The sequence below is a fragment of the Heteronotia binoei genome, chromosome 15, assembly GCF_032191835.1.
Source record: "Heteronotia binoei isolate CCM8104 ecotype False Entrance Well chromosome 15, APGP_CSIRO_Hbin_v1, whole genome shotgun sequence".
Lineage (NCBI taxonomy): Eukaryota > Metazoa > Chordata > Lepidosauria > Squamata > Gekkonidae > Heteronotia > Heteronotia binoei.
The window spans coordinates 66,244,737-66,272,215 of record NC_083237.1 but is presented as its reverse complement, the minus strand read 5'-3'; the positions used below and the strand labels follow the sequence as shown (position 1 = coordinate 66,272,215).

General features: G+C 50.1%; 1 protein-coding gene across 1 annotated transcript; it reads right to left on the bottom strand.

Annotated features, from left to right (window-relative positions):
- VAT1 (vesicle amine transport 1) lies at positions 1 to 27,479 on the bottom strand. The gene is made up of 6 exons (XM_060256044.1): positions 27,099 to 27,479; positions 11,495 to 11,702; positions 10,801 to 10,971; positions 10,014 to 10,103; positions 8,477 to 8,718; positions 1 to 6,153 (listed from the first exon to the last, which is right to left on the bottom strand). Exons 1-6 carry the CDS (start codon positions 27,477 to 27,479, stop codon positions 6,049 to 6,051), a joined length of 1,197 nt encoding a protein of 398 aa, XP_060112027.1. The 3' UTR covers positions 1 to 6,048.

Here is a 27,479-nt window from a genome sequence, read left to right as displayed (position 1 = left end):
TTTATTTATTTAGCTATGATTTTAATCAACACCCAAAAAAACACATAAGGCATAGGGTAACATTAGGCAGATGCGTGGTTCACTTGTGTAAACAGACTTGGCACATAAGCTTTCCAATTTTTTATAGACCTTGCATACATCAACAGGATGGCACCGGCTTCTTCTCAAACATAAGTGGTATGAACTGGGCACATGCAGAAGTTGCTTGTGAGAATTTGGTGTGAGGGGACCAAGCCGTCCTTTGCCAGCACTTGCGTCAGCACAAGAAGAGCAGTTCCATACCTAACTCTAGCAGATTTTTATAGAACCACCTGTCTGGACATTCCTCAAAGCTCACTCAGGTGGACACCATGACAAAAAAGAAACATGCAGACAAGACATCTCACCTGGGCACTCTTCCTCCATCCACTGGACACTCTACCCTCCGCCATCCCTCCCAGTGACTATTGCCTAACATACCTTATTGTTATCTGTCAAGCCCAACAAAATCCAAAATGAGCTTCAGAGTTTGGGATTTTTATTTTTAAAGCCAACAGCAGGTTGATGGCAAGGAACAAACATTTCATTAAAAGTTCCTTCCTTTCCTAGCAATTTCTTTTAAGAGTCCAGATAGAAAAGCTGGTTGAAAATCAAGCCAAAATCCACATTCAAGGGCATTTTCAAATCTGTGCCCATCATTTTGAATTGCTCCCTTTTGTTGGTCTGCTTGAGAATAACACTACTTATCAACAAGACAAACACAGTTATGTTTATGCCCAAGTGTTCTCAGCCCAGCTGTGCTTCTGAATTAAAAACAGCACAACTTCGTATGCATTAGAAGAATATAAATTTGAATTCTCAAAAGGAGACTAGAGAGGAGGATATTCTTGAAAACGCCTCCCCTCCAATGAGTTTTGGCTTCAGCAACTGAGATCCAATTTGGGGACATGGTAAAAAGTCATTTAAGGCATATTGATGTGAATGGGTTCTGTTGGCTGCGTCAGGGAGGCTGCTCCTATTCCACAGCACCCAAGGTTACAAAACTGGCCTGCCTCTTGGACCTGAGCTGGTGCCTTCAAGAGCTCAGGGGGCTGGGACATTCTGCACCCTTGGCCTTTGTGGGGAAGCAGCTTCTCTTCCCGCACGGCACTGGTTTTAAGACCAAGCGGCCAGGCACCTAAGGCTGCAAATCAATTAACTGAACACAGAGAGTACTATCTAATTCCAAACAAGAGATGTTAGTTCATGAGGGAAGAAAGAGCAAAGTTATAGTGCTTTGGATTTGATGTATCTCTATAAAAAAAAAAAAAACACCCCACAATCTGTTGAGAAGCACCATGTCTGTTTTAAACCCTCTAGCAGAAAGGAAAAGATCCTTTAGTATTTGGGAAACCAATTCAACCCCTTATGACTTGACCAAGAAAAACTGTAGGTAGGAAATGGGGCATTCCTCATAAGTCACAATAGCCCAGAGGTGAAAAAGAGGCTGCTGCATCTTTTCCCCAGTACAGGAGATGCATTCAGGATGGGGCAAGTGAAGTTCCGTAACCCTGTGGGGGCTGCTTTGCTTGGTCCAGCTGAGGGGGACCCTCTGGGCTGTTGGAGGCCTTGCAAGCAAATTGGACTGCCAGGGCCATTCACAGCCAAATCTACCCAGGTGGCCCCAACAAACAACAGTAAGGATATTTTCATTCTTCACATCTGTAATTCAAAAGAGGCACATAAACACGCACTGGCTTAAAAATGTAGAATGCGTTAAGAAGATCCGGTTATAACACCCAAGAAAGCTTCCTCAGCAAAGGCTCTTGCGGTCTTGAACTGCAGGGATCAACTTCCCTGAGAGATGAGTGTGCAAAGACTCTCACACTCGAGGCAAGAAGTGCCAAACTGTGCAGGCTTCCCCACTACTCGTGAGAAGCGCAACCTGGAACCATGGCGTTTCTCAATACTGTCCTGATTTCTTTTGGAGAACTTTTAAATAAACCAGATTTGGCACAGGCTTCCTGGACTACATCTAGTCAATTCTCTGCTGGGAAGAAGGCACTGGGACAATGAAGAGGGTGCCTGGGATACAACACAGCAGACAGTAAGGAGGACCCCAAAGGCAAAGGGTCCTCCTTGCCGTACTGAGAAGAAAGACAGATGACCAGGCTGAAGGAAGTTTTGGACCTCCATCCAGAATAAGGCATCAGGCAACTGCCAGTCGGCCAAAGCAAGGCCAGGCAGATCTCCCACATGGATTCCTGGTGGTGCACATCTGACCGGCAGAGGAGAGATCGATCCTGTGGGGAATGTGCATCTACCTGACAGTTTATGGGAAGGCAGATTTGCGGAAATCCCAACTCCTCGGAGAGACAAAACTACCATTTTGGGCCTTGGCAACCCAGTGCTCCTCAGAACAGTTGGAGCAGCTGGAAAAGAGAGCTGGTCTTAAGGGGGCTAGGAGGGACAGCATGAGGTGTGCAGGATCACAGGCTCGAGGGCAGTCACTGGGGCTGCTTGTTCTAAGCAGAACTTTTTATCACGGGCCTGTTTGCGGTCTGGCTAGACTGATCTGCAGCAAGCCAGCCACCCCCACCTCAGAAGTGCATGGACCAGGTGGGCTTGAGACAGAGACAGACAATCTTGCCCAGCTGATCCAAGAGGAGTGTCTTTCAAGCCAAGCCCTGCTAGCTAGGAGCTCTTCAACAAAGATAACTATTTGAACTTGGTGCCTTTCATATGCCAGAGTGGTGGGTTCTAGCGGGTGGCTGTCTAGCCCCACCCAGCTATAAGGGTCTCTGAATTAGTTTAAAATTACTCAGAATACTACAAGGCAGGTTCGAGAGTGCTGTGGCTAAGTGATCTGTACAGTGCAAGCCTAACGATGCAACGGGTGAAAATGGGCAGCTTCAGAACTGCTACAGTATCAGCTACAGGAAATGGCAAGAAACTCCCAAGAAAATGCAAGAACAGTGCTTTTCGCAAAAGCTTTGCTAGGAATTGCTCGACCGCATGCTGCTCCGATGGATCTTGTGAAGATCAATGAGCTGCCTGGACCAAAGACAGGCCCATAGCCAGGAATTTTTAAGTTGGGAGGCATTGAAATCCCTTGGGCAGGGGGCACTGTCTAATTAAAGTTAATTTAATTAACGCACACACTGGGAGCTTGAAGGTTGCCTTTGGTGCACAGAGGGCCAGTCTTGCCACTAGACAAAGCGGCATATTGTGCAAACTTCCCCACTACTAGGCCATTACCTAGGGCGCTGGGCTTCTGGGGCGCTGAATTGGATGCTCCCATGTGACCTAGTGATGTTATCAGTGCAGGGGGAGGGGGCCGCCGGAAGTTAGCCTCACCGAGGGTGCCGGACAGTCTGGGGCCAGCCCTAGGTGCATGCTCGCCTTGCTCGCAATCCTCAGGTGACTTTTTTTGCATGGGATGGGGCAGGGTCGGATTAAACCCCGTGGAGGCCCCTAGGCAGTCGAAATCTTGGGGCCCCCCTCGCAAATGATCTACGAGTTGGAGCACCCACACCACTGCCCGTGCCCCGAGGCAAACTCTGGGGAGGGGGAGTGGCTTGCCAATTATCTCAGAGACAGAGCCCCTGCCCCACTACAGCCTGCAGGCAACCTCCAAAGCCCCTTTGAGGAGTTTTGCAAGGGCTTCCCTTTCCTCCGCACCTGACTCAGCCGAAAGTGCCTTGCAAGCGCAGAAGCGGTCTTCTCGCTCCAGAGATGGGTTTCCCTGGGGCTGAGCTGGCAGACGGGGAGGAGGCGGGGCAGGCGGACAAAGGAGGAAACAGGGGGGAGGGGTCAGGTGAGGCAGGCAAGCTGAGGGGAAGGGGCTGACGGAGGAAGAGGCAAACTAGCCATGGGCCACAGGGGATGGGGTGGGGAAACTGGAGTGGGGGGGAAGCTGGCCCTGGGGCCCCCTGCCATTTAAAGGGCCTGTTGACCAGCAGGGCCTTTCTGCATACCAGTCCTGTGAGATGTGAATCACAGGGGCGGGAGGAGACTGTGGTGGAGGTCCTGGCACAGTGGGGAGGGAAGGCTGCAGGTTGGGGGTTCTGAGTTGGGAGGGCCCCACCAAGAAGTCAGGGGCATGGCCCCCACAGACCCCGTAGCTACAGGCCTGACTAAAGACCCCTCTCTGCTTCCCTGAAGTTGCTATGAGACTCATTTGCTGCGTATGAGAGGAGTCCAAACGATGCTTCAAAAATGTATCTGCCATAGCAACCGCTTCTGTGCTCGGCTGCTAAGGTTGGAGAGGGGAGTCCTTCTGCAGGATTTGGGGAAGGCCAGAAGCAGGATCACAAAGCCACCCATCCCTCCCAGAGTTTCTGTGAGGCAACTTGACAAACCAAACACAAGATGGCCAAGGATGTGTGCTAGAACTGCACACAACGCTAAGGAGTGAGCAAGGCTTCAGCCGAAAGCAGGCAAGGGTATCTCACAGAGCATCTCTTCTAATAACGACCAGCAACTAAGGGTTCAAAGGCCAAACATAGCCTAAAGACAGCCTCTGCTTTTTAAGTTGCTAAAGGGAGCGCTTTGGGGGCTTCTTGAGAGGGGTGGGGGAGGGCTGCTGGAAACACACACAGAAACCCCCACTGCCTACTTCCCAAGGAAAGGCTTGACATATTGCCTCTGCCATATGGGAGAAATCACAAAGGCAAGGAGAGATCCTGAGGCCAGGTACAACTTTGCAGCTGGAGACCTGTGAAGGTCTCCAAGATTCATTGGAATGGAGGAAAGGGCTGGGTCTGCAAAGAACAGCTAAGTTGGGGCCAAGAGAAGCCATGACTTGGGCAGGAAGGAGTGCCACAGAGCTGCTGCCATGGCAGAGGAGCCTTTGGCACGCCTGCGTTCTCTGGATCCCACAGCAAGAGCAGAGGCCTTCTGTGCGCCAAAGGGACGGGGGGGGGGGGCAGGGGGGAGAGATGGCTTCTGCATGAGAATCGCAAACGTTCCCCCACCAGCAATGCAGACCCAATGGCAATCGATAGCCAGTCCTCAAATGGTCCCAAACACAAAACACAGCATGCACACAGCCAAAGAGAAAACTCAGGGTGGCCAGAGGGCCTGGGTTAGCACCCCTTCCAGCCAGCCAGGTTCAGAGAAAGGACAGGCAAAACTGAGGGGGCTTCGCATCCTGTTTCCACCTCCAAACATCAGCCCCACCTCTCATCACACCAGGTGCCACGAGGCAGGCCAAAAAAGAAAGCCAAGCAGGGCTTAGCTTGGAGATGACCAGGTGGCCACTCTCACCAACCAGCTGGCTCTTGGTTGGGGTTAAGGCTGCATCTGCAAGTTGTCAAGTCTCTCCAAGAGAAACAAGGGAAAGTCGGTTGGTGAGGGGGCTGGAAGTGCCAGCAGCAGCAGTACCCATGGCTGGACAATTAAGTGCATTTTAAAATGGCTCCACATGTGGGCAGATGTTGCATTTAGACCTGTGGGCACTTTCGGGCTGGAGAGGTCAGTCAAGGGATGCTACTGACTCCATGGTGGGCCTTGAGGCTGCAAAGGCACCCCCGTCTTGCCCAGCTCCCAGTTCACCTGTCCCAAGACTGAACTGCAACCATCAGGCAAGTTTTGCACATTATAAGTACCCCTCGGAAGTGGCAGGGTTCGTTTCTATGGAAACAATCAATGGTGGCTGGAATGATGGGAGCTGGAGGTGCTATGAAGCCATTAGTCGCTAAGGGAGCGTGTTGGGAGGGAGGGAGAAGGTGCCCAAGGGTGGAATGTAAACTGTGTGTGAGAGAGCAAGCAACAGGGAAAACAAAACCATCAGAAATAAGGGGGCATTTTACCTGACTCTCTCCCCACCCCCCCTTAAACAGTGTCTTGTTGCCCCTTAACTGTGCATAAGTATTAAAATTGCAGAAGGAGAGATGCAGGGGAGAGAATTTTCCAGAACCAACCAGTAGTTTATAAAAAATAACGCGATCTTCTGAGTGTAACTACCAGTTGGCCAATCCTGCATCACTTATCCCATTGACAGCAGTGTCCATTTCCCACTTCCCTCAAAGGGTCATTGGGCGGGGGGGGGGAGGGGGGAGCTAAAACAAAAAAACGGTTCCCTCTAGCTTAGTTCTCCACTTTCTTGCTTTCGTCCTTCTGGGATGCTTCGGGGACCAGCACAACTTTCCCAATGTTCTTCTTCTCCTGCATCCTCTTCATAGCGTCCACCACCTACCATGGGGAAAGGAAGAGGAGATCAGCAAGATCCTTTACTGAGGCTGTTTCCCTACCAGTCCTCTCACTGTGTGGGGCAATGGATAGGGAAGGCTCATATGCGTGGGAGGTGCAGGGAACGCGCTTGCATTCTGTGAAGAGAGGGAAGGGGACAAAATAGCTGCTGGGTGGCTGCGGGGAGAGGAGCAGGAACTCTCGGAACACTTTCCATGCCCATGTGGTTGAATACAAATATCCTGCCTCTGAATATGGACTTTCCATGCTTAGCTGAAGCCCGTAAGAAATCAAGGGGCAGGGGACAGATAAACAACTGGGAAATTCCTCTGCCCCCACCTAAATCTAGATATCAGGACTTCTTGCCCTGACTGGCGGGGGACAGCATGTTATGAAGTACTATGCAAATATATTCAGGTGGGTCGCTGTCTTGGTCTGAAGCAGCAGAACAAAGTTGGAGTCCAGGGGGACCCCCCGAAAACCAGTCAAGTTTAATTCTTAGGGAGCGGTACGATTGCCTCACCAATCCACTTGCGCCTCAGCCTGGTGAGCCCCCTCCCCAGCGCCCAATCGCGGTCCCCCCCTCCTAGAAACGCTTCCACTCTGCCTCACACAACTCAGTTGTTAGGGAGAGGAGTGCATAGCGGGAAGTTCTGCTGCCGAGCTCCCTGCCATATGAGAGCAAGGGACAGGCAGGCACGTTGGTGACGGGTTTTGCACTGCACCGTAGCTTTGACAGTATCTGTCAAGCATCAGTATTTCGAATAACCAAGCAATTATTTGATACAAAGACTCGTTTTATTGATAATCCAGTACTTGCTCCAAGGTGTGATACTTTGGAAGTGATACAAAATTTCACACGGTACAGATTCTTAAAGGCTACTTCAAAGGCAATAGAAAAGATAGCTTCAAACCATAACATGCAGATGTAAATTGCAACAAAGGTTCAAAGGGTACTATCAACTACCATTATGTTACTACAACTTCTCCCGGTTCCTAGACATTCCTGTCTTTCTGATAAGATGTATGGATGGGAACAAGTCGGGGAGGCGCCTTGCTTCCAGCATCAAGGTTACTTGCATATTCTAAATCTTCTATCAAGAGGTGAGAAAGGAAGGAGAGAAAAGGTGGGGGGGAAGCAAGCTTTGAAATGCAACTATGAAAGAGAAGAATTTTGATACAGAGAGGAAATGGCTCCCAATACATACATTGATTCAATTCACAGAAATAGCATGCTTGACATACTGCCCCCCCTAAGACTTTTTCAGGGGGTTATTTGGATTCAATTTGTAAAATTTCTTTATTAATTCTGCTGCTCTTACATTTGAAGCCTCCAAATGTGGGCATACACACCCGTTGTTGGAACTGACCTCTCTGTCAGTTCCCCTAACTTATAAACCTTTGCCCTGACCATTATAATTCAAGCCAAAGCGCGCCAAGCAAAAGCGGGGGTTTTGCGCAGGGATTTTGCAAAGCTCTCATCATTGCAGGTGCTTGGTATCAGTTCGTGGTTTGCATCTCTTCCAGCTCCCAGCCTTGGTTACCTAGCAACTAGCCCATTCCCAGACATGCCATCCTCCCTCCAAATAAGCAACAAGTTACAGTTATATCAAAGGCATAGCAAGTGCAGCATAGCATTGAGATACAGCCTAGCATTGTATAATTGGATACACATGACAAGAGGAACAAGATGGAGTAACTCCTGACAATAGGGTGTCAGCTAAATGTTGTAGTGAGGTTCAGTTAGAATCTTTCCCAGCTTTAACTTTCTTACACATAGTTATCTTCATTGTAGCCTACTAGCATTACTATTGTGAATAAAGGTTTCGCTTTCTAAAAGAGTCAAGATTTCACTTTATTCTATCCCTGTCCAGAGTGCTCTTTCATGCTGCCTCTTTCTCCTGGTTTGGAGTCCATTTGCCCTCCCCTCCCCTCCCACACACACACTCCACGGGGTGTTTTGGGAACAGTAGTGTGTGTGTGTGGGGGGGTTGGAACATTGCCCACCAGCTCCCCTCTCATTCTCAAGAGGGTTTTGGAGGGTGGGGGAAGAACTTTCATGGGGAAGGCTTAGGGTCCTTCTTGTAATATCTTTCCTGGATAAACTCAGCCCTCTCTGCCACTCACTGGCTTCTTGCAAGCCATAGGAGGCGAAGAGAGAGGGGAATTTCCACAAGGTTGGGACATTACATACCCAATGTGCCAAACATCTCCCCCTCTGGGCCACTTCAGGTCAGGAAAAAGACATGGGAAAAGTCATTAAGTCCTCCCTCCTTGCACTCTGTGGTCCTGATCCAAACTGGACCCATTTTTTTTTCACACTCACCTGGTCAAAGGGCCAGACGGAGTCCACCTTGGGCTTGATTTTGCCTTGGCTGTATAGGGCAACTAGCTTGGTCACAACATCACTCATGAGCTCCACTTCCTCTTCCAGGTAGCCCATATGGTAGCCACAAACAGCCTTGTTGAGGTGGAGCAGCTGCAAAGCGTTGATGCTGAACTGGTTCCACCAGGTCTTTGCCATGGCCATCAGGTTCTTCCTCTGCCCTGTTAGCAAGTTGGCTACGCCTGGCGAAGAGAAGCACAAGGAATTTTATACCCAGCACTGTGTCCCAGGAATGTGCAGGGAAACCAGCCCTGCCCTGACAGATTACTCTCTCATACCCCTGCTTCAGACAGTAGCCTTAAAGTCTTAACATCTGATGTGCTGCCTCAAGTGCCGCACCGCAAGGGAGGGGGCTGCGTGCCCCTCACCCTGGCTCCTAGCTCAGGGCAAAGGGTTATTAGCACATACCCAGACACACACTGGCAGGTGGGCAGCTGTGTTGGTCTGCAGCAACAAAACAAAGTTTGAGCCCTGTGGCACCTCTGAGACCAGCCAAGTTTAAATCTGGGCATAAGTTTTCATGTGCATGCGCATGACAGCTTCCATCAAGAATTAAACTTTGCTGTTCTTAAAGGTATCTCTGGACTCAAACTTTGTTCTGTCTCTGCTACAACACGCCAACTCCGTTGGTGTCACCATTAGGAAAGGAAGTACCGTATTTTTCGGACCATAAGACGCACTCGCCCCCCCCCAAAAAGGGGGGGAAAGTGCGTGCATCTTATGGTCCGAATACTAAAAGATGAGGGGGGGAGGGGCTTGCAGCCCCCGGGAGACAAGCGGCGAGATCGCTCCCTCCGCCCCCATCGCCAACCCAGCACTTCGCAGGGAGCAATCTCACCGCTTGTCTCCCAGCCAGGCGTGCTTCCCCCCGCGCCTGCGTGCCTGGCTGGGAGACAAGCGGCGAGATCGCTCCCTCCGCCCCCATCGCAAACCCAGCACTTCGCAGGGAGCGATCTCGCCGCTTGTCTCCCAGCCAGGCGTGCTTCCCCCCCCGCCTGCATGCCTGGCTGGGAGACAAGCGGCGAGATCGCTCCCTGCGAAGTGCTGGGTTTGCGGTGGGGGCGGAGGGAGTCGCCGCTTGTCTCCCAGCCAGGCACCTGCGTCTTATGGTCCGGTGCATCCTATGGACCGAAAAATACAGTATTTTGTAATTTTTCTTCATATAGTTTTGTCTTTGCTTGGCCATGGAAGAGAAACCTGGGGAGTCACAAAAGCTCTGCTCCTCCAAAGAGACCACTTGTTCAGAGTGGTGGTGAGCAAAGGAGACAGTTTGGGAGGGAGGTTTGAAAGGATGGGCCTGTTCCCCCTGGGCCCCACTGTATCTACAGGCCTGAATTTGCCTCCCTCTCACATCACGAGAGGGAGTTACAGAGGATTCAGTTAACCCAGACAAAGGAGAACCAGCTTCTGTGTAGATCTCCACAGATTATACAAGTATGAGCAGCCGAAAAACAGGGCGACTTTTTGACCTACTTACCATAGGTGATCAGCTTGCCCATGGGTTTCAGGAGATTAAACCCTTTTGCAGTATCTGAGCCCCCCAAGGGGTCCAAGACAACATCTACACCTGGGAAGGAAAGGAAGGAAGTTGCCACTTTAAGCAGAGTTAACAGAATTGCCAACAGAAAGAAAGCAAAACTTCATACAAATGCCAAACCTGACATTTTTTAGTGGATCTGTTTAAGTTTTTAAAAATTTTGAGATCCATGTTGAAAGCTCTGAAGATACGGCATAATTTTAATGTGTTCACTTGGCCAAGTTCAACTATCTACATTCTTTTGGAAGATCTTCTCCAGCAGCACCACCTCTCTTGGGGCACAGGAAAAAAATCCCTCAAATCAGTAGGAGGGCAACCGTCCTAGTAATTCGCCCACTTGACTACTCAATTAAATTACTCATATTCTAAACCTTTCAATTATCAAGTATCCTTGGTTGTTGGGTGGCAGACCTAAACCAGCTCAGAAATATGGAGCTGCTCAGTTAAAAGCTTGGGTAAAAATAAATGTTTGAGTCTGGTGCCTAGAAGAAAGAAAGGGGGCGGCCGGCCAGCCTCAAGGTGGAAGGGATTCGAAATGCGAGGCGCCACCACTGAAAATTCCCTGTCTCTAGTTACATCACTTGTTTAAGCCATTTAAGCCTAATGGAGGCAGTCATGCAAACCAGTACTTAAGATTTGGAAATTTGCTTGAGAATTCTCCACCAGAACCACTCACTCATTCCAGCTGAAACCCAGACTAAGAGTCAAGGAAGCTCCAGATACTGACCTTTTGGGGAGATTTTTCGAACTTCCTCCACATAATCAGCTGCCCGGTAATCGATTGGATGGGTGACTCCATTCTCCCTTAGAGCATCGTGCTTGGAGGCAGAAGCCGTTCCAAAAATGGTGACGTTTTCCACGGTCTGGCAGAGCTGCACGGCTGCAGTTCCCACCCCACCTGAGATGGGGAAAGCAGGCCGCATAAGCAGACACATCCAGAGCTGCTGGGAACTACTAACAGCAGAGTGCAACATGCAGAGCTCTGGAAGGCTCCCATCCCACTCCAAGCCTAAAGGAAAAAATTCTCCCTGTTGCCCAGAAAATTCACCATCAAAACTTGCAACTGCTGTGCTGTTGGCTCATAACACAGGAAATTTGATGTAGACGGACGAAGACCGATGAATGCACAGACGTTCACTGAGCCATGTAATTTAAAGGCCAGCCTAATTCGGCCCACTAATGACCTCATCCTCAGGACATGTTCTACCGCATCATAAAAGGCAACATCCCCTCAAGAATCCTGGAATTTGAATTTGGGGGGTATGACAAGAACTCTTTACAAAACCCTGCACCTTTCCAGTTCCCAGAGCCTATGAGCCATGACAGTTAATCAGGGTTGGCACTGACGGAAATACTCCAGAACTCAAGGAGGAATCCAAGCTGGTCTGACTTCGTCTCCCCATCACGGAAGGGCTCCTTACCTGCCGCCATGTGGACAAGGACACTCTGGTTTGGTCGCAAGTTGCCGAAGTCGAAGAGGATCATGTAGGCCGTGATATAATTGACCAGGAAGGCTGCAGCTTCCTCAAAGCTCATCCCTTCTGGCATAGGAAATGTCTGGTTGGCTGGAACGGTCACCACTTCCTGCCAGAGCCCTGATCTGGCTAGTATCATCACTTTATCACCTACCTGGAATGAGAAGAGACATTTAGAAGGGCTGACAAGGTGAAGGCCAGACCTGAAATCCCTGCCGGAGCTGAGGGGCCCTTCTTGACCAAAGTGGAATTCCATTTTGAGTCAAACACATGAAAAGAGGCAACCTTCCTCAAAGCGGTTTAATGTTTCCAACAACCTTTTCAGACATGCAGCAGAAACTTCCCTACATTCAGCTGTCGCTGTCCAACAAACGTTTGTTTGCTCATGAGCAGTTCTCTGCAGCAACTGCATTGCTTAAAAATACTGTTTAATTTTTTATGGCATGCCAGCCCCTTTTGTGAGCAGCCTGAAGGAAACTCCAAAAAGAGGACAGAAGCACAATCTGCTTGCAGCCACACCTGTTTTGGTAAGTAGCCATATCCATTTTGGAATTTCTTGGACTTTGTGTAGCTCTGCAAACAAAGAGAGAACATTGTACAATTTTTTTGCAGAAGGGAATTTTTGGAATACCACTGAATATCGTTTAGTATAAGAAGAAGATGATATTGGATTTATACCCCGCCTTCCACTCCGAAGAGTCTCAGAGCGGCTCACAATCTCCTTTCCCTTCCTCCCCCACAACAGACACCCTGTGAGGAGGGTGGGGCTGAGAGGGCTCTCCCAGCAGCTGCCCTTTCAAGGACAACCTCTGCCAGAGCTATGGCTGACCCAAGGCCATGCCAGCAGCTGCAAGTGGAGGAGTGGGGAAAAATTATTTTGGTATTATATGGATTAGTAAAAACCCTCACAGAGTGTTCTATATTTGCCTATTTATACCTGTGAGCTCTCTATCTTAACATACCCGCTTCGGCAGGCGTCTCGGTAGAGTGTACTGTCTGAATAGAGAGCAGGAAGAGGTTTTGTTCCCCCCCCTTCCTATTCCAGAAGGGAGGGGGAGCAAGGCCTCTTTCTGCTGTCTATTAAGAGAATGTGATGTCAGTTGAAACAGGTAAGCAGGATTAGCATCGCTCCTCTGAGTGCGCGGGTGGGGGGAGAGGTGGCCCGCCCACTGCCCCCCACCCCCACCCCCAGCACGCTCAGAGGAGCGACACTAGTCTCCTGCTTACCCGCATCACGTTCTCTTTAGACAGCAGGAAGGGGCTTCGCTCCCCTCTTCCTGCTCTCTATTCAGACAGTATGCCCTACAGAGATGCCTGCTGAAGCAGGTAAGCAGGAGCCTGGCATCGCTGCTCCGAGCACACCGGAGGGGAGTGGAGTGCCACATTGTGGCGCCGTAGAGAAGAGCGGGGGGGGGGGGACAGGCAGTTAGTCCACTGAGCCGGCCTTGCCCACTGGTTCCTCCTACATCAACTTTAAAAGGATGGCCAATGGAAAGTTCAGGTCTAGGGAGGCACCTGGATTTGCACGGTAGCAGAAGACTGAGCTCTATTGGCAGGACTCCCGATGTTCCAAATATTGCCAGGGTAATCAGACCAGGGAAACTAGAGGAAAAGGAAACCTGTCCCACGCTGACCCTGTGCTGCAGCAGCTACAGCGAAACTACAAAAGCCTGTCCCCATACGGAAACCGCCACCATCTCACAAGCCATCTGTGTGGGGGCAACATGGCTTTACTTGCTTGACAAGGGGAAAGCACTCTGTCCATGCTCAAAACGACTTTCCACCTCATAAGTATAATAAGCCAAACCAATTTCCCAGAATTTCCTGCAAGATGCATCTTCTGGTGGGTTTTTTGGCAAAGTGTCCACTGGGAAGGAGGATCCTCTCTAAGAAAGTCAGAAAACTATGGACTATTTTGCCTGCTGTTAAGTGACAGGTTTCGCATTAATGGAGCCAACAATGAGACAGGCAAACCGTACACGCCCTTTTTTTTATATACGAAAGGGAGGTGGACTGGATGGGCCATGGAGACAATGCAGCCCCCTTGCATTCCATCCAGACTTCCGCTTCTTCCCCATGGAAAGAAAAAAAAAGTCATATCCTTTGCTGAGAGGAAGTCCTGTGTTTATCAGGAAAAGAAAATCAGCGCAGCCTTCTGCACGAACCCTTCCTCCCCCACTTCCTGGCAGATGAATACTTTGTACAGATGCTTGGCCAGGCCAGAGCAGGGCAGTGGGGTTGTGGGTGAGCTGCTGCATGCTGGGAAACCCATATTCAAATTCCATCTCCACTATAAATAGGTGTTGTGAGTCATTCACTCTTTCAAACTCTGCTTCATCCAATGACTCAAATCCCAGAATACTATTTGTTAAAGATACGCAACAAAGCAAGGCTCCAAGCTTAGCTACACAAGTCCTTGAAAATGCTATGGAGTTTACTTCTAAGCACAGATGGCTAAGCATAGACTCAAAGAGCTCTGAATGAAGAAATCTCTTGCTGCAGTTTTTCCCCCAAGAAGGTTGAGGCAGACTGAATGCATTTACAATCTGCAGCATTTTAATACATTTTTGCCCACTGCAGTGTGACAAATCAGTGGTTTCTTTGGTGGAAGTTAACAGAACGTTATGCCCCGGAGGAAGAACCGGGAGCCATCCCATCACTCTGGCTCCTCATGTTGTGTGGTGTGAGACAGGTCACACAGATGCCAGTAAGAGCCAGTGAGGTTGCCAGTCCAGGTAGCTTCACTGCAAGAGAACTTTTGTTACAGGTCAGCAGAGATAACTTCCAGCTCATTAGCTCTATTATCCACCTCCCCCAGATGTTTCCAGACTGTGAGAGACACATTTAAAAAAGGCTAACACTGAAGTAAACATCTTGCATTCTGCTATAGACTCTAGCCACATTTTACTGGAATACTATAGCTCAGCGGTCCTCAACCACCGGGCCCCGGACCGTTACCGGTCCGTGGCCCGTCAGCAACCAGGCCGCCAGCCAAGCTGCCCCTCCGCGGTGCCCCACAGCCTCCCGCTGCCCCCTCCTCCCTCTGTGTTTATTATGTTAAGCCAGGGAATGCGCCTTCCCGGTTCCTTAGAAGCTCACCTCCCTCCCCCATGGCAGCAGCTGATCCACGGGAGAAACCGGCAGCAGCGGTGAGCGACCACTGAACAAGCCACACTGCCCTTGCCTCCGGAGGCAAAGGCAACACCGCTTGTTTAGAGGATCGCTCGTGGGGGGTGGGGTGAGCTTTTAAAGAGCCGGGAAGACGCTTCCCCTGGCTTATCATAATAAACACAGAGGGAGGAGGGGGCGACACGGGAGGAGGAGGTGAGGCGGGGCGGGGCGAGGTCAGTTCCCCCACCCTGCCGGTCCCTGGTGCCAAAAAGGTTGGGGACCACTGTTATAGCTAGTTCAGAGTACAGAGAATCTCAGTTTTCAATGTAAAGGAAAGTCTCCAGAGGCAGCACCTCCTTTCTTAGAGGCCCTTTCCTTCCCCTCAGCCCCATGACCTCCACCTCCCCCACCCATCATGCACCAAAACCACATTCATAAATGCAGTTCAAATCACTCGTGCTGGATTTTGAACTGGGAGCAAATCAGGAGAAAAGTGAGCAATTCATCCATACAAGCTGCCCCCTCCATCTCCTGATTGGTCTTCTGTGATATGACGAACTTTTGCACAACAAGCTGCAAAGGAGAGAGTCAGGAATGGAACCAGAAACAGAGACCAGAAGGAACAGTGTGCAGGAAGGTTAAGGCTGAACGCCACAGGGACTGGAAATACCTGGTTAGCTGGCTGACAGCAAGCCCCATCCTCTTTTAGGTCAATGATCAGAATTTGTCATTTGCCCTGTTCCCAAGGGTCAGGAGACATACGAAATGCTAATCACTGAAGACATCAGTATAGCTGGTTCACCTCTGCTGAAGTGGAAAACTGTAAACTGCCTCTGAACAGAAAGGGGGCGGGGAGTGATTAGATAGGAAGGGCAGAGTTCTGGATGGAAGCTGGCTGCTGGGCACAGAAGGCCTCCACCCTTCCCAGTCACTGAAACAATACCCAGGAGGCACCAGATTGGGTGTGTGGGTGACAACAGGATTGTCCCCCCTCCAGACACATAATGCCCATGAGGCATAGACATTTTTAAGAGGAAGAGAAGAGAATGAGAATACACACTTTACATTTTCCATTTATGGTTGCCTTGAGATATGCCCAAATGACAGTTATCTCCAGACTACAAGAGATCAGTTCCCCTGGAGAAAATGACCACTCTGGACTGTGAACTCTGTGGCATCATAACCTGCGGAGGCCCTCTCCCTCCCCAAACCTTCACCCCCAAGTCTCCAAACAGTTTCCCAACTTGGAGTTGCAAACCCAAGGAGCTACAAATGTCCCAGGGGCAGGTAACAGCTACTGCACGTAAGTGGGAGGCGAAGGATACTTACTGAAAAAAAATCTTACTTGACCTTTTGAAGTGCAAGGCAGAATCAGCGCTACCTGCCTGAAAGAACTGTCTTCGCCCCCCCCCCTGCCCCCCACACATGCAAGAAAAGGGGCCTGGGGAAGGAGGAATTGGCACTGGGAAGCAACAGCTGGGGAAAGAGTTAGTTGGTCACACTCCCACTGCTTCTTGGCTTCAATTCCCACTCCTATGAAGCTGCTTTTCTTAAAACAGCATCCCCACAACCACGACCCATTGCTAGAGCTTCCTACTATGCCACGACAAGTTATTAAGCTTATTTATAGCCCACCTTGGTGGATTACTGAGGAGGAAAACAGAGAGACTGGCAGAAAGGCAACAGAAATGTTTGAAAAGGAGTAAATGCAACCATAAAGCCACTCCATGTTGTAAGGTTTTGCTCTGCATATAACTCAAAGGAACTTCTCAGGATGAATGCAGAAGAAGCTTTTATGGAAGTAAATCAGCAAAGCAAACACTTAGAGCAAGGAAGCCTTTCCTTGCCAGAACTGAAATAAAATGAAACTTAACTAATATATATATATATAGACAGATAACCTAACAGCCCCAGACTTACATGCCGGAATTCTGGGCACGCAATTCCAGCACCAAAAAATATTTTTTAAAGTTCTCAGGTCCATAATGTTTTGAGTAAGCCAAGGTAGCACATTCTAGTCCAAAGCCATCGCTGTCTTCTGTTTCCAGGGAGATATGATAACAAGCAATTCTTTCATGGTCACACTTCCTTCCCTCTTTGGGGCCCCTTGCCTGAAGCAGTCTCATATTAGTTACTCAAGAAGATTAGATATAACACATAACAGTTGCTTAAATACAAGTCTTATAGATACATCTGTTGTTCATGAAACACATCAATCTATACTACAATTAAAAAAATACAACAGCGATATATGAATAACGCATAAGCAAAGAAAATACAAGAACGTCATTCATAAGAAACTGAAATACTACAGGGAATATTCAGTTAAACGAACAGATACAACTTAATAATTAGCATTCAGGACCATTGTTAGGAGCCATTCTGACACGTTCCAGGACACACGAGCTGGGCCTGTTCCTTTTATAAGAAGCCTGCAACAGGCCAGAAGGAAAAATGACCTGGGCCTGTTCCTTTTATAAGAAGCCTGCAACAGGCCAGAAGGAAAAATGACCTGGGCCTGTTCCTTTTATAAGAAGCCTGCAACAGGCCAGAAGGAAAAATGACCTGGGCCTGTTCCTTTTATAAGAAGCCTGCAACAGGCCAGGAGGAAAAATGACAAGGCACCTCTGAGTGCTAAGGAAGCTTCCCTTCTGGTCCCCAGCATGGGTATCACACATGGGTATCAGTTCCCCTGGAGAAAATGACCACTCTGGACTGTGAACTCCATGGCATCAGTCTATGGCATAAGGCAGCTTCTATGCCCAGAGGAAGAAACTTTACAGGACCTTGAAGGGGAAGGGAGAAGGTTTTAAAAAAACCCAACCTGACAGACATCTCAACTCTTCTCTTCTTTGTGATCTTCCCCTACACAGCAGAATTTTCAGTTTGATCACCCGCCACATACCAGATGTGAGGTGTGACTCCAGAAAACTCCTACTGAAATACATGTTGTTAGTCTTTAAGGTGCCCCACGGGACTCTGATTCTATTTTGCCGCAACATCTTTGCAATCTCAGTTCTCGGCCACATAGCGGAGAATGATGTTTCCAGCGCAATACCAACTTCTCTTCCAGGTTTTTATGTAAGTGTACTGACACGCAAGAAACTGTTGGTATTCATTGTAAAATGGGGGATGTAGCTTTGTAACCGTAGCACGCATTTTAATGCGTTTTCTGACATTTCAGGCATCATATATGAGCAGCAGCTGATGGACTCACACCTAAGTGGACACACACCTCAGGCCTGTGAGCAGCTGAAGGGATCCTAAGAGGAGAGCGCAGAACTGCCCACTGCATAAAGGCCTGACAAGAGTAGACTGACATAAGAGGCATGTCCGAAAGGGAACTGAAGAATGATTGATTCCACAGCTGAACCAGGCCGATGGAGAGTTTGGCCCTCGTGTTTCAGCCTCATTTCTCCTTCTGACCTTGCAGAAGAGACTTTGCCAGATGGTAGGAGCCACAATACCATAGCAGTCTTACACCTGGAGGTTTTCGGATGTCAAATGTCAAAGTCCTGGCAATCCAAGGCCACATTTTGTTAGGGTTCGGCAAATGAGAATGGTTTCTAATGTCCAAACTAATATATCCAGTACTATGTCCAGAACGCTGTGGACATAGTCATAGCCCTAGTGGAAAGCGCACGGAGCGGCCCTGGCAAGGGACGCTTCGCCAACACGTAACAAAGTTTAATGGCTTCCGTGATCCACTTAGAAAGTCTCTGTGAGGAGATCTTGAGACCCAACCTAGGTGCAGCATAGGAGACAAATAGATTGGGATCCTCCCTGAATGGCTTGGTGCGGTGCACAAAAAAACAACAACGCTCTCTTAACATCCAAGGCATGCAGACGTCTCTCTTCCACCGAAGGAAAAGGGTAAAAAGTGGGTAAAAAGACTTCCAAATTAAAGTGGAAACTAGACACCACCTTAGGGAGGAACGAGATATCCAGGGCCAAGGACAACCCATTGTCCTGAAAGGAAATGTACGGAGCATCACATCGCAGAGGCACGAGCTCACCTGCCCTCCAGACCGTAGTGACGGCCACTAAGGCAGTCTTCCAGGCTAGAAGATGCAACGGGCAGGTAGCCAAGGGTTCAAAAGGCTGTCTAGAGAGTCGGTCCAGTATGAGCGTCAGATTCCAAGCAGGAGGAGGAACCTTAGACGGCGGGTGAAGCCGCAGAAGACCCTTCAAAAAACTTTTTGTATGCTGATGGGTAAAAACCGAAGTGCCATCCACAGGGTCGTGATGAACCGAGATGGCAGCGAGATATACTCGAACTGAAGAATGATTAAGTCCAGCATCAACAAGAAGAAGTAAAAACTCGAACACAAACTCAAGACCAGCAGAACGTGCATTGATACCTTTGTTCTGTAGAAAGGACAGGAACTTGGACCACTTTCCCGTGAGTTGATAGCTTTCTACTGTTCAACATCACATGTTGCGCTCTGTCAGAGAATTCTAGAAGTTGACCCTCCAAGTCGTCAATTTGAGGTGAGGGATGTCGTGGTGAAACAGGCGGCCGCCTTGAGCCAAAAGGAGGTCTGGTTCCAACAGGAACTTGTGGTGAGACCCCCCCTGCCATGGCTAGGAGAACAGGAAACCAAGTGTGTCGAGGCCACCAAGGAGCAACTAGGATACACTCTGGACGCTCCTGGGTCATTTTGTGAAGCACTCTGGTGAGAAGAGGCAAGGGTGGAAACAGGTAGAGGAACTTGTCCGCCCATGGAAGCAGAAGACCATCCCCTAGGGATCTTGGGTCCGTCCCTCCCCTGGAGCAGAACTGTTCACACTTCCGATTGTTCGCCGTGGCAAACACGTCTATTCTGGGATGACCCCACTCCCGGAACAGAGGTTCGAGGTATCTCCAGTTCAGTTCCCATTCATGATGGGAGACCTCTCCCCTGCTCAGGGAGTCCGCTTGAACATTTAGCTCCCCGGGTAGGTGGGTGGCTACAATGAAAGTCTGCGAAGCTATGCAGGTCTCCCAAAGCTGCATTGCCAAAGCACACAGCCTTCTGGACACAGTCCCCCCCTTGGTGATTTATATAGCTGACAGCTGTCGTGTTGTCTGACATCACAACTACGGTCTGACCACTCAAGGTCAGATGAACTGCCATGAAACAACCTCAAGGCCAGATGAACTGCCATGAGCTCTAAAAATGTATATGATGGTGCGCCATCGACGGGGGCCATGGACCACCAATGCAGAGATCTCTGAGATGCGCTCCCCACCCATACAGCGAGGCATCCGTTGTTACCGTGAGGGGAGAGAGAGATGAAAGGGAGCTCCTCTACAAAGATTGGACTTCAGTTTCCACCAATCCAGAGATTGAAGCACCAGCGAAGGAACTTGCAGAATCTTGGAGGGGAGATCTCTCACCGGATTGTAGTTCCTGATGAACCAGAGCTGGAGGACTCGCATCCTCAGCCTCGCAAAGCGCAGAACATTGGTAGTAGCTGCCATGAGACCCAAGAGATATTGGATCTGTAGAACAGAAGCGCATCTCACCGTCTGAATGAGCGGGACCAGGGAGATGATATCCAACGTCTAGGAATCTGGAAGAAACGCCAGATGCTGGGTGGTGTCCAAAATCCCTCCGATAAACTGAACTCTTTGCATTGGGACCAGGTGAGATTTCTTCTCATTCACCAGAAGTTCTAGTGCATTCAAGAGGCTGAGAACCACCTGTAGATGCGCTCTGAGAGAAGCCTTGGATACAGCAACCACCAACAATCGTCTATGTAGGGGAAAAGGATGATACCCTGGAGCCGAAGGTAAGCCACCACAACAACCATGATCTTTGTGAAGATCCTGGGGGCTGTAGAGAGCCCAAAAGGGAGCACCCGATATTGAAAATGGTGCATCCCAATGGCAAACCGAAGAAACCTCCTGTGACTGGGGAGGATGCTGATGTGGAAGTAGGCATCGTTCAAGTCCAAGGTAGCCATCCAATCTCCTTTGTTGATGAGTGGAAGCATGCTTTGTAGAGTCAGCATTCTGAACTTCTGATAAGCGATGAATTCGTTCAGGCCCCTCAGGTCCATGATCGGACAAAATCCACCGTCCTGGCCTTTGAGGTGATTGGGAATGGGTTCTATTGCTCACTTGCTGAGCAGATTTTGAACTTCCTCCAGCAAAAGCGCTGTAGGGTGTGTGATCACCAATCTGGGATGCGAAGGGGGCTGAACAAATTCTATCGCCTAACCCTCCTGTATGATGGACAAGACCCACTTGTCGGTGGTAATCTGACGCCAGGCTTGCAAGGAACTGTGGAGGCGGGTGGGTCCCGAGGAGGGGGGGGAAGAAAGGGGGATACCAAAGTCAAAGTCCCTGCTTAGGATTCCTGCCAGCCTTAGATTTTCCCACATGCGAGGAAAAAGAAGAAAACTTGGTTTTCCCTCCTGCAGTGAAGGAACTCTTAGCCTCATGCTATCCCATATGTGGCTTCCACAAACCCTCAGGGGATTTGGCGTGGTAGGGCTTCTTAGGCCATTGTTTGGACCATGGGCGAGACTTGCCAGGGCGAGAGGAAGATGAAGGTACTCCCAAGTTACGAGACGTCTTTATACTCTTGTCCATCTCCTGTAGGACGGGGTCCATAGTGGAGCTGAATAAACCTTCACTCTCAAAAGTGTATCCAATTGGAGAGCGGTGGACCGAAGCCAAGAGTGACGACGCAACGTAATAGGCGAGGTAAGAGTTTTAACTGCAGTGACCACCATATGTTTGGAAGCCTGCAGCTGTTGTTTCGCCAGGAGCATTCCCTCCCTCTGAGCCTTCTTGGCCAAAGTGCGCTTATCCTCAGGCAGAGAAGCCAGGAGCGGTGAAAGCTGCTCTCATAGGGAATACTGGTATCTTGCCATGCAGGCAGAATAATTAGAAATTTTAATACCCAGAGTGCCCACAGAATAGAAGCGCCTGCCAAACGTATCAATCCTCTTCCCCTCTTTATCTGGAGGTGAGGCGTGGGTCGTCTTAGCCTTAGAGGAGGACGACACTACTACAGAGTTGGGGCGTGGATGGTTGAAGAGGAACTCTGCGCCCTGCTCCTGGATCCTATACATGTGATCCATGCGCTTGGATGAGACAGGGGTTGAGGCAGGCTTGGACCAAGGATCTTTGATGGCTTGCAAGATGACCTTGGTAATGGGAAGGGCTACCGCTGTTGAAGTGTCCTTCTGCATAATGTCAAAGACTGTATCGTCAATGACCGGTTGAGGCAAAGACAAGGAATTCACCATCCTTTTAATGAGTTCCCCATAGGACTTCAAATCCTCCGAGGGAGAGATTGGAAGGTCCTCGGCTATTCTAGATTCTGGGGACGATCCCTCCTGATGGCCCAATTGCTCTTCCCCATCGTCATCGGAGGTCAATGGCGAAGACGATATGCTCTCAGCCGACGGTAAACCTGGGGCGTCAACGGCAATCCTAGTCGAGGAAGTTTTCTCGATGTCGGGACTGCTGGCGTGTGCCAGCTTCCTGACCAACCTCGGGGTCGAAGTCGGCATTGGTGCCTCTCGGCGACCTGGTGGAGAGTGTCCCGAGACTCTAGAGTGGTGCGAAGCCTCCGAGTGCTAATCCCAAGGGGTTCTGAGGAGGGCACCATGGGTATGGAGAATGGTAAGGGTAGCTACCAAACGGGTAAGCCCATGGTCACAGGTCCCAGTTGGGCAGAGGATGAGGATGTCTAAAAGGGTCCGAAGGCTCCCCGAATCTCTCGGCCTGGATCAAGGGCATCTTCAGTGTCGAGCGGTCCCTTGGCTGCGAAACCTCTACTTCCGATGCCGAGCTAGGATCACTACCCTCTTTCGAGTCTGCCGACCGTTCTATAGGGTCAACCTCCTGGGTGGAGTCAGAGAGAGAGGTCTGTGGAACATCCGTCGGACCTGAGGGGCTCTTTGGTCGAATCGGAAAAGCAAGGATTTTCTCCGGAGGCTCCCCCGAAACAATCGCCGGGTCCTTCAGTGGCGGAGAAGGGATCTGCCTGTCTTGGCGCCTCTTTTTCTCCTTGTGCTTCGTGGGCTCAGCAGAGCATGAGTCCCGGGCCCCTTTGGCCTTCTTGGCTGGGGTCGATGGTTCCGAATGGGAAGTCGAGCCCGCATGCTTGTGGGGGTGGTCGACTCCCTGGAATGATTGAGTTGGTTGGCTCGACAACGAGGCCGGAACCCATATCAATGCCGGGGCAGCCATCGAAGTGCTCGTCGACGCCAATGTCGAGATCTGTGGTGCAAGAGCTGATTCCACCAGCGCTGCCAAAAGTCTCGCCGCTGGGTTTTTCCTGGTCTGTTTGGAAAATTTTGAGCAGTGATGACAGGGTTCCACCCGATGACAAAGAAGCCATAAGATAATATGAGGCAAGATCCTTTCCTCTCCTTTTGTTTTTTAACATCCAGCCTGATTAAGAATTCTGAAGACCATGAAAGTTTGCACTGTTTTGGTCAGTTTTAATAAAAGGTATCATATGGCTTTTGTTTGTTAGGGGAAAGATCTTGCAGGGAAGTCTGGGTTGGTTTTTTTGCTGCTTTTGCATAATATGTCACCTCTTCTGCCATCAGTTGAAATTTCAAATAACAAGAAACTGTGGATAAAATTAATGCTTGGAATCGTAGAAAAGATAAGTGGTGCATCCTTCCCTAGAGATTTAGTTGCAGTGTCCAAGTGGACATAACATATATCTCATTTTCCTTAGTACGCTTCCTGTTGATAAGTTTCTGACACTCATTTATAGTTCTATCTAGAATAAATTTTCTGCTAACAGAAAGGGAAGGTAATTTCTGCCAGTTACATCACCCTGCTACAGATCCTCAGTTTGTTTCTGATGCCATTCTAGAAGATCCCAACCTCCAGGAGCAATATTTGGGGAGATCAAAGCACTGCAGTAAGAAATGGCAAGTTCTGTTGTAATGACAGAAGCACTTTCCACTAGCAGAAAAAGTAATTTGGCTCCAACGCAGTGTTTGTGTGCTTAAGGCTGGGTTAGACATGCTGGAGAGTAAGAAACCTTCTGGACCACCTTTCCCTATACATACCCCAGAGAGCACAACATTCAGGATCTCAAAATCTCAAGATCCCTGGACCGAAAGAAGCTCGACTGTCCAGCATTAGCACCAGAGCCTTCTCGGTAATAGCCCCCACTTTGTGGAATGCCCTCCCCGAAAGCATCAGGGCCCTGCAGGACCTGCCACAGTTCCACAGGGCTTGTAAAACTGAATTATTCAAACTTGCCTTCAACGATTAGGGGGAGGCGGCTATTACCTTGCAGCACTGAGAATCTCACTGAACCACTATAATGGAAATTAGAAACTTGCCATCTTGGACTTTTAATATGTATGGAAATGTTTTATTAATATATTTTATTTTTAAAATTATATGTTTGTTAATTGCTAACATTTTTCAACTGTTGTTAGCCGCCCTGAGCCTGTCAGGGGAGGGCGGGATATAAATTTGATAAATAAAATAATAAATAAAGTTTCAAGTTTATTTCCATTTATATCCCGCCCTTCCCACCGAAGTGGCTCAGGGCGGCTCACAACACATAAAATCTAGCATAAAATTATTGAATTTAAAACATCTTACACAGTTAAAACAGTAAAATAAAACATAAAACAAAACAAAAGGGTGGAATCAGCTGGCGGCCATTGTGCTCTAACAGGCAATAACGGAGTAACCATCTCAGTTGTCTTTTCCTGCCCCGCTGGCCATAGGAGTGCTGTCAGGGCATTGGCTGCTTGGGCAGAGATCTGGTCCACTCACGCTGACATGTGGTGCCAGTCCTTTCACTAGGCACCCTCCATGGCGGGGCGGGGGGGACCTCAGTGAAGTGCTCTCACTCACAGGCGGCACAGAGTTGAGCTGGCCTCGGTGCTCCAGGGGTTTGGCAGAGGAGCAGCACACATTGGGCTGGGAGGACGAGATTACTGGGTCCAGCATGCACTTCCTGTGCTTGAAGCCACCCCACTTGGTGCCACCATCACTCGCCAAGTCCCCCTTGTCTGGCTGCCCCCAGACAAGGAAAGGACGGAGAGGGAGGGCTGTGGCTCTTCAGCTTTGCTGGAAGACCCAAGGAGTCTTGGGTCTCCTCCTCCTGCTGCTGTTGCTGAGCCGCGCCCCCCCCCCCCGGCCCTGCCTCCCTTTCAGCGAGGGAGAGCCTCGGCAGCACTCCCTTCCTGGCTGAGAAGCACAAGGTCGCTGGTGCCCACCCCAGCCCGCTGACCTCAGGGAGCTTTCTCTCCCTTCTGGTGAGGAGAAAGACTTGCCCTCTGCCGCCTCCCACCCCAGCCAGCCCCAGGTGAGGTGAGTGGGCAGCGGAGGTGGCAGGAGCAGGCCTTCTTCAGTTCAAAGTCTGAGGCCTGCAGTAACCACCTCTGCCACTATAGGCAGCCATCTATCTTGCCAACTGGGTAGCATCAGCTCTGCAGTTTGGACATACCAGTTCTGGAGCAGTTATACCAGTTGCCTACATGCTTCCGGTTTCAGTTCAAGGTGGTGGTTTTTATTTTTAAAATTCCTCATAATCCCCACACTGTTAAAAACATCCCTCCCCCTGTTGGTATTTGCATTCAGTTGCTAAAAGCATTTACTGTTTTTTGCATGTAAATTTTAATGATTATGAGTAACCTTGAACTTACTGGAAAAGCAAGATTTAAAAAAAATAAGCACAGAACCATTTCAACAGAATCCTGTGGGGCTTTCAGCTCAGGGCGAGCTATTCTAAGGCTCAAGTCCAACAACACGCAACTACTAACTACCTGGTGTCAAGATGAAATAGAGAAACTGGTTGTATCTAATTGTCAGACTCCTGGAGGGGGTTTTAATGCAACCCAATCATGAATACCTGGCAGTTTAAAAACTGGGGCACTAGCAAGCCAGAGTGACCACCTAAGGCATCAGATTTTTGAGGGGCACCAAATGGCAAGAGGAGCCTCCTTTGCTGGCTTAGCAGTAGAGGTTTCTAGAATCTCTGCACCTGTTAACTCTGCTCTTCTATAGCAGCCATGATGGAACGAGCTTTGCTACGTTCCACTGTTCCACTGTTCCCCTTTTCACTGTTCATTCTCAATGCCCAAAGTCATGGTTTGCTTAGAACGCCAAAACTCCCTGCATGGCATTGTCAATTCAAATTTGCAGCACCTCTCCATCAGCAAATTCCACCTGACCCTTGGAAAAATAATTCTGAAGGGAGGCCTGTGCTTTCTTCATTGCTTATTCGGAGGTACAGAGTCAGCAGGTATGCTGATTACCATATTTTAAAATGAGCTCAGACAAGCCTGATCTCGTCAGACCTGAAAAGCTAAGCAGGGTCAGTATTTGAGTGGGAGACCGCCAAGGAAGTCTGGGGCTGGTATGCAGAAACAGGCAAAGGCAACCTACCCTGAACATCTCTTGAAAGCCCTGTGGGTGCCCCTGAGGGCAAAAACCTCAAACAAAACCCCTTGAGAAAGGAGAGAGAGAGAGACTGGATTTCTACTCTGGCCTTCACTTGGAGTCTCAGAGGGGCTTAAAATCTCCTTCCCTTCTTCTTCCCACAACAGACACCCTGTGAGGTGGGTGGAGCTGAGAGAGCTCTGCCATAAACTGCTCTTGAGAGGAGCAGCTCTGAGAGAACTGTGACTGGTCCAAGGTCACCCAACAGCTGCATGTGGGAGAATCAAACCTGGTTCCTCAGATTAGAGTCCGCGGCTCCTAACTGGCTCTCAGAAGACAACCAGAGTTTGTGGTGCTGCTCCATCTGGAGGCGCAACAGGGCCTCAGGCACTCTTCTTCCCTCTTTCCGCAGTAGGGTTGCCAAGTCCAACTCAAGAAATATCTGGGGACTTTGGGGTTGGAGCCAGGAGACATTAGGGGTGGAGCCAAGATCAAGCACAACTGAACTCCAAAGGGAGTTCTGGCCCTCACATTTAAAGGGACGGCACACCTTTTCAATTCCTTCCTTCCATTGCAAATAATGAAGGATTTGGGGCTCATAGAATTTGTCCCCCTGGTCCAATCTTTTTGAAACTTGGGGGGTATTTTGGGGAGAGGCACTAGATGCTATACGGAAACTTTGGTGCCTCTACCCCAAAAAACAGCCCCCCCCCCGAGCCCCAGTTACCCATGGATCAATTCTCCATGATTTTCTATGGGAATAAATCTCCATAGGGGATAATGGAGTTCCCAGCAGACATTTCCCTCCCCTCCCCCCCCCCGCTTTCTGAGGACCCCGAAGTGGGGGGAGGGCTTCTAAACCGGGGGATCCCCTGCCCCCACCTGGGGATTGGCAACCCTATTCCGCAGAGCCCCAGCCCAGGAGAGGCAGGGGTGACAGGAGCGCCCCCCCAGCCAGCCTTCTGCCTGCCGCACTTCAGCGGGGCCCTTGCAAGGAAGGCCCTGCTCCCCAGCGACGCCCCAGGCATGCAACCTGGCCGGCCAGACCCCCAGCCCAGCCCCGGCAAGACCCACCTTGGGGCTGGCGACGCCCTCGCCGGTGGCCAGGACGGTGCCGGCGGCCTCGAGGCCGGGGCAGACGGGCGGGGCGGGCAGGCGGTCGTAGAGGCCCTGGCGGGCGAGCAGGTCGGCGAAGTTGAGGCCGCAGGCGCGCACCTCCACGCTCACTTGGCCCGCCGCGGGGCACGGCTGCTTCCCGGGCAGCTGCCGCGCCTGCACCTTCAGCTTCTCGTAGCCGCCGTAGCCCGTCAGCACCAGCGCCCGGTAGCCGCGGCCCCCCGGCCCCTCCGCCGCCTCCGCCTCGTGCGCTGCAGCCCGGGGAGCCTCCGCCGCCGCCGGGGCCGGAGAAGGGGCAGGGGAGGCAGCGTCGCCCCCGGCCGCGCCGTCTGCAGACAT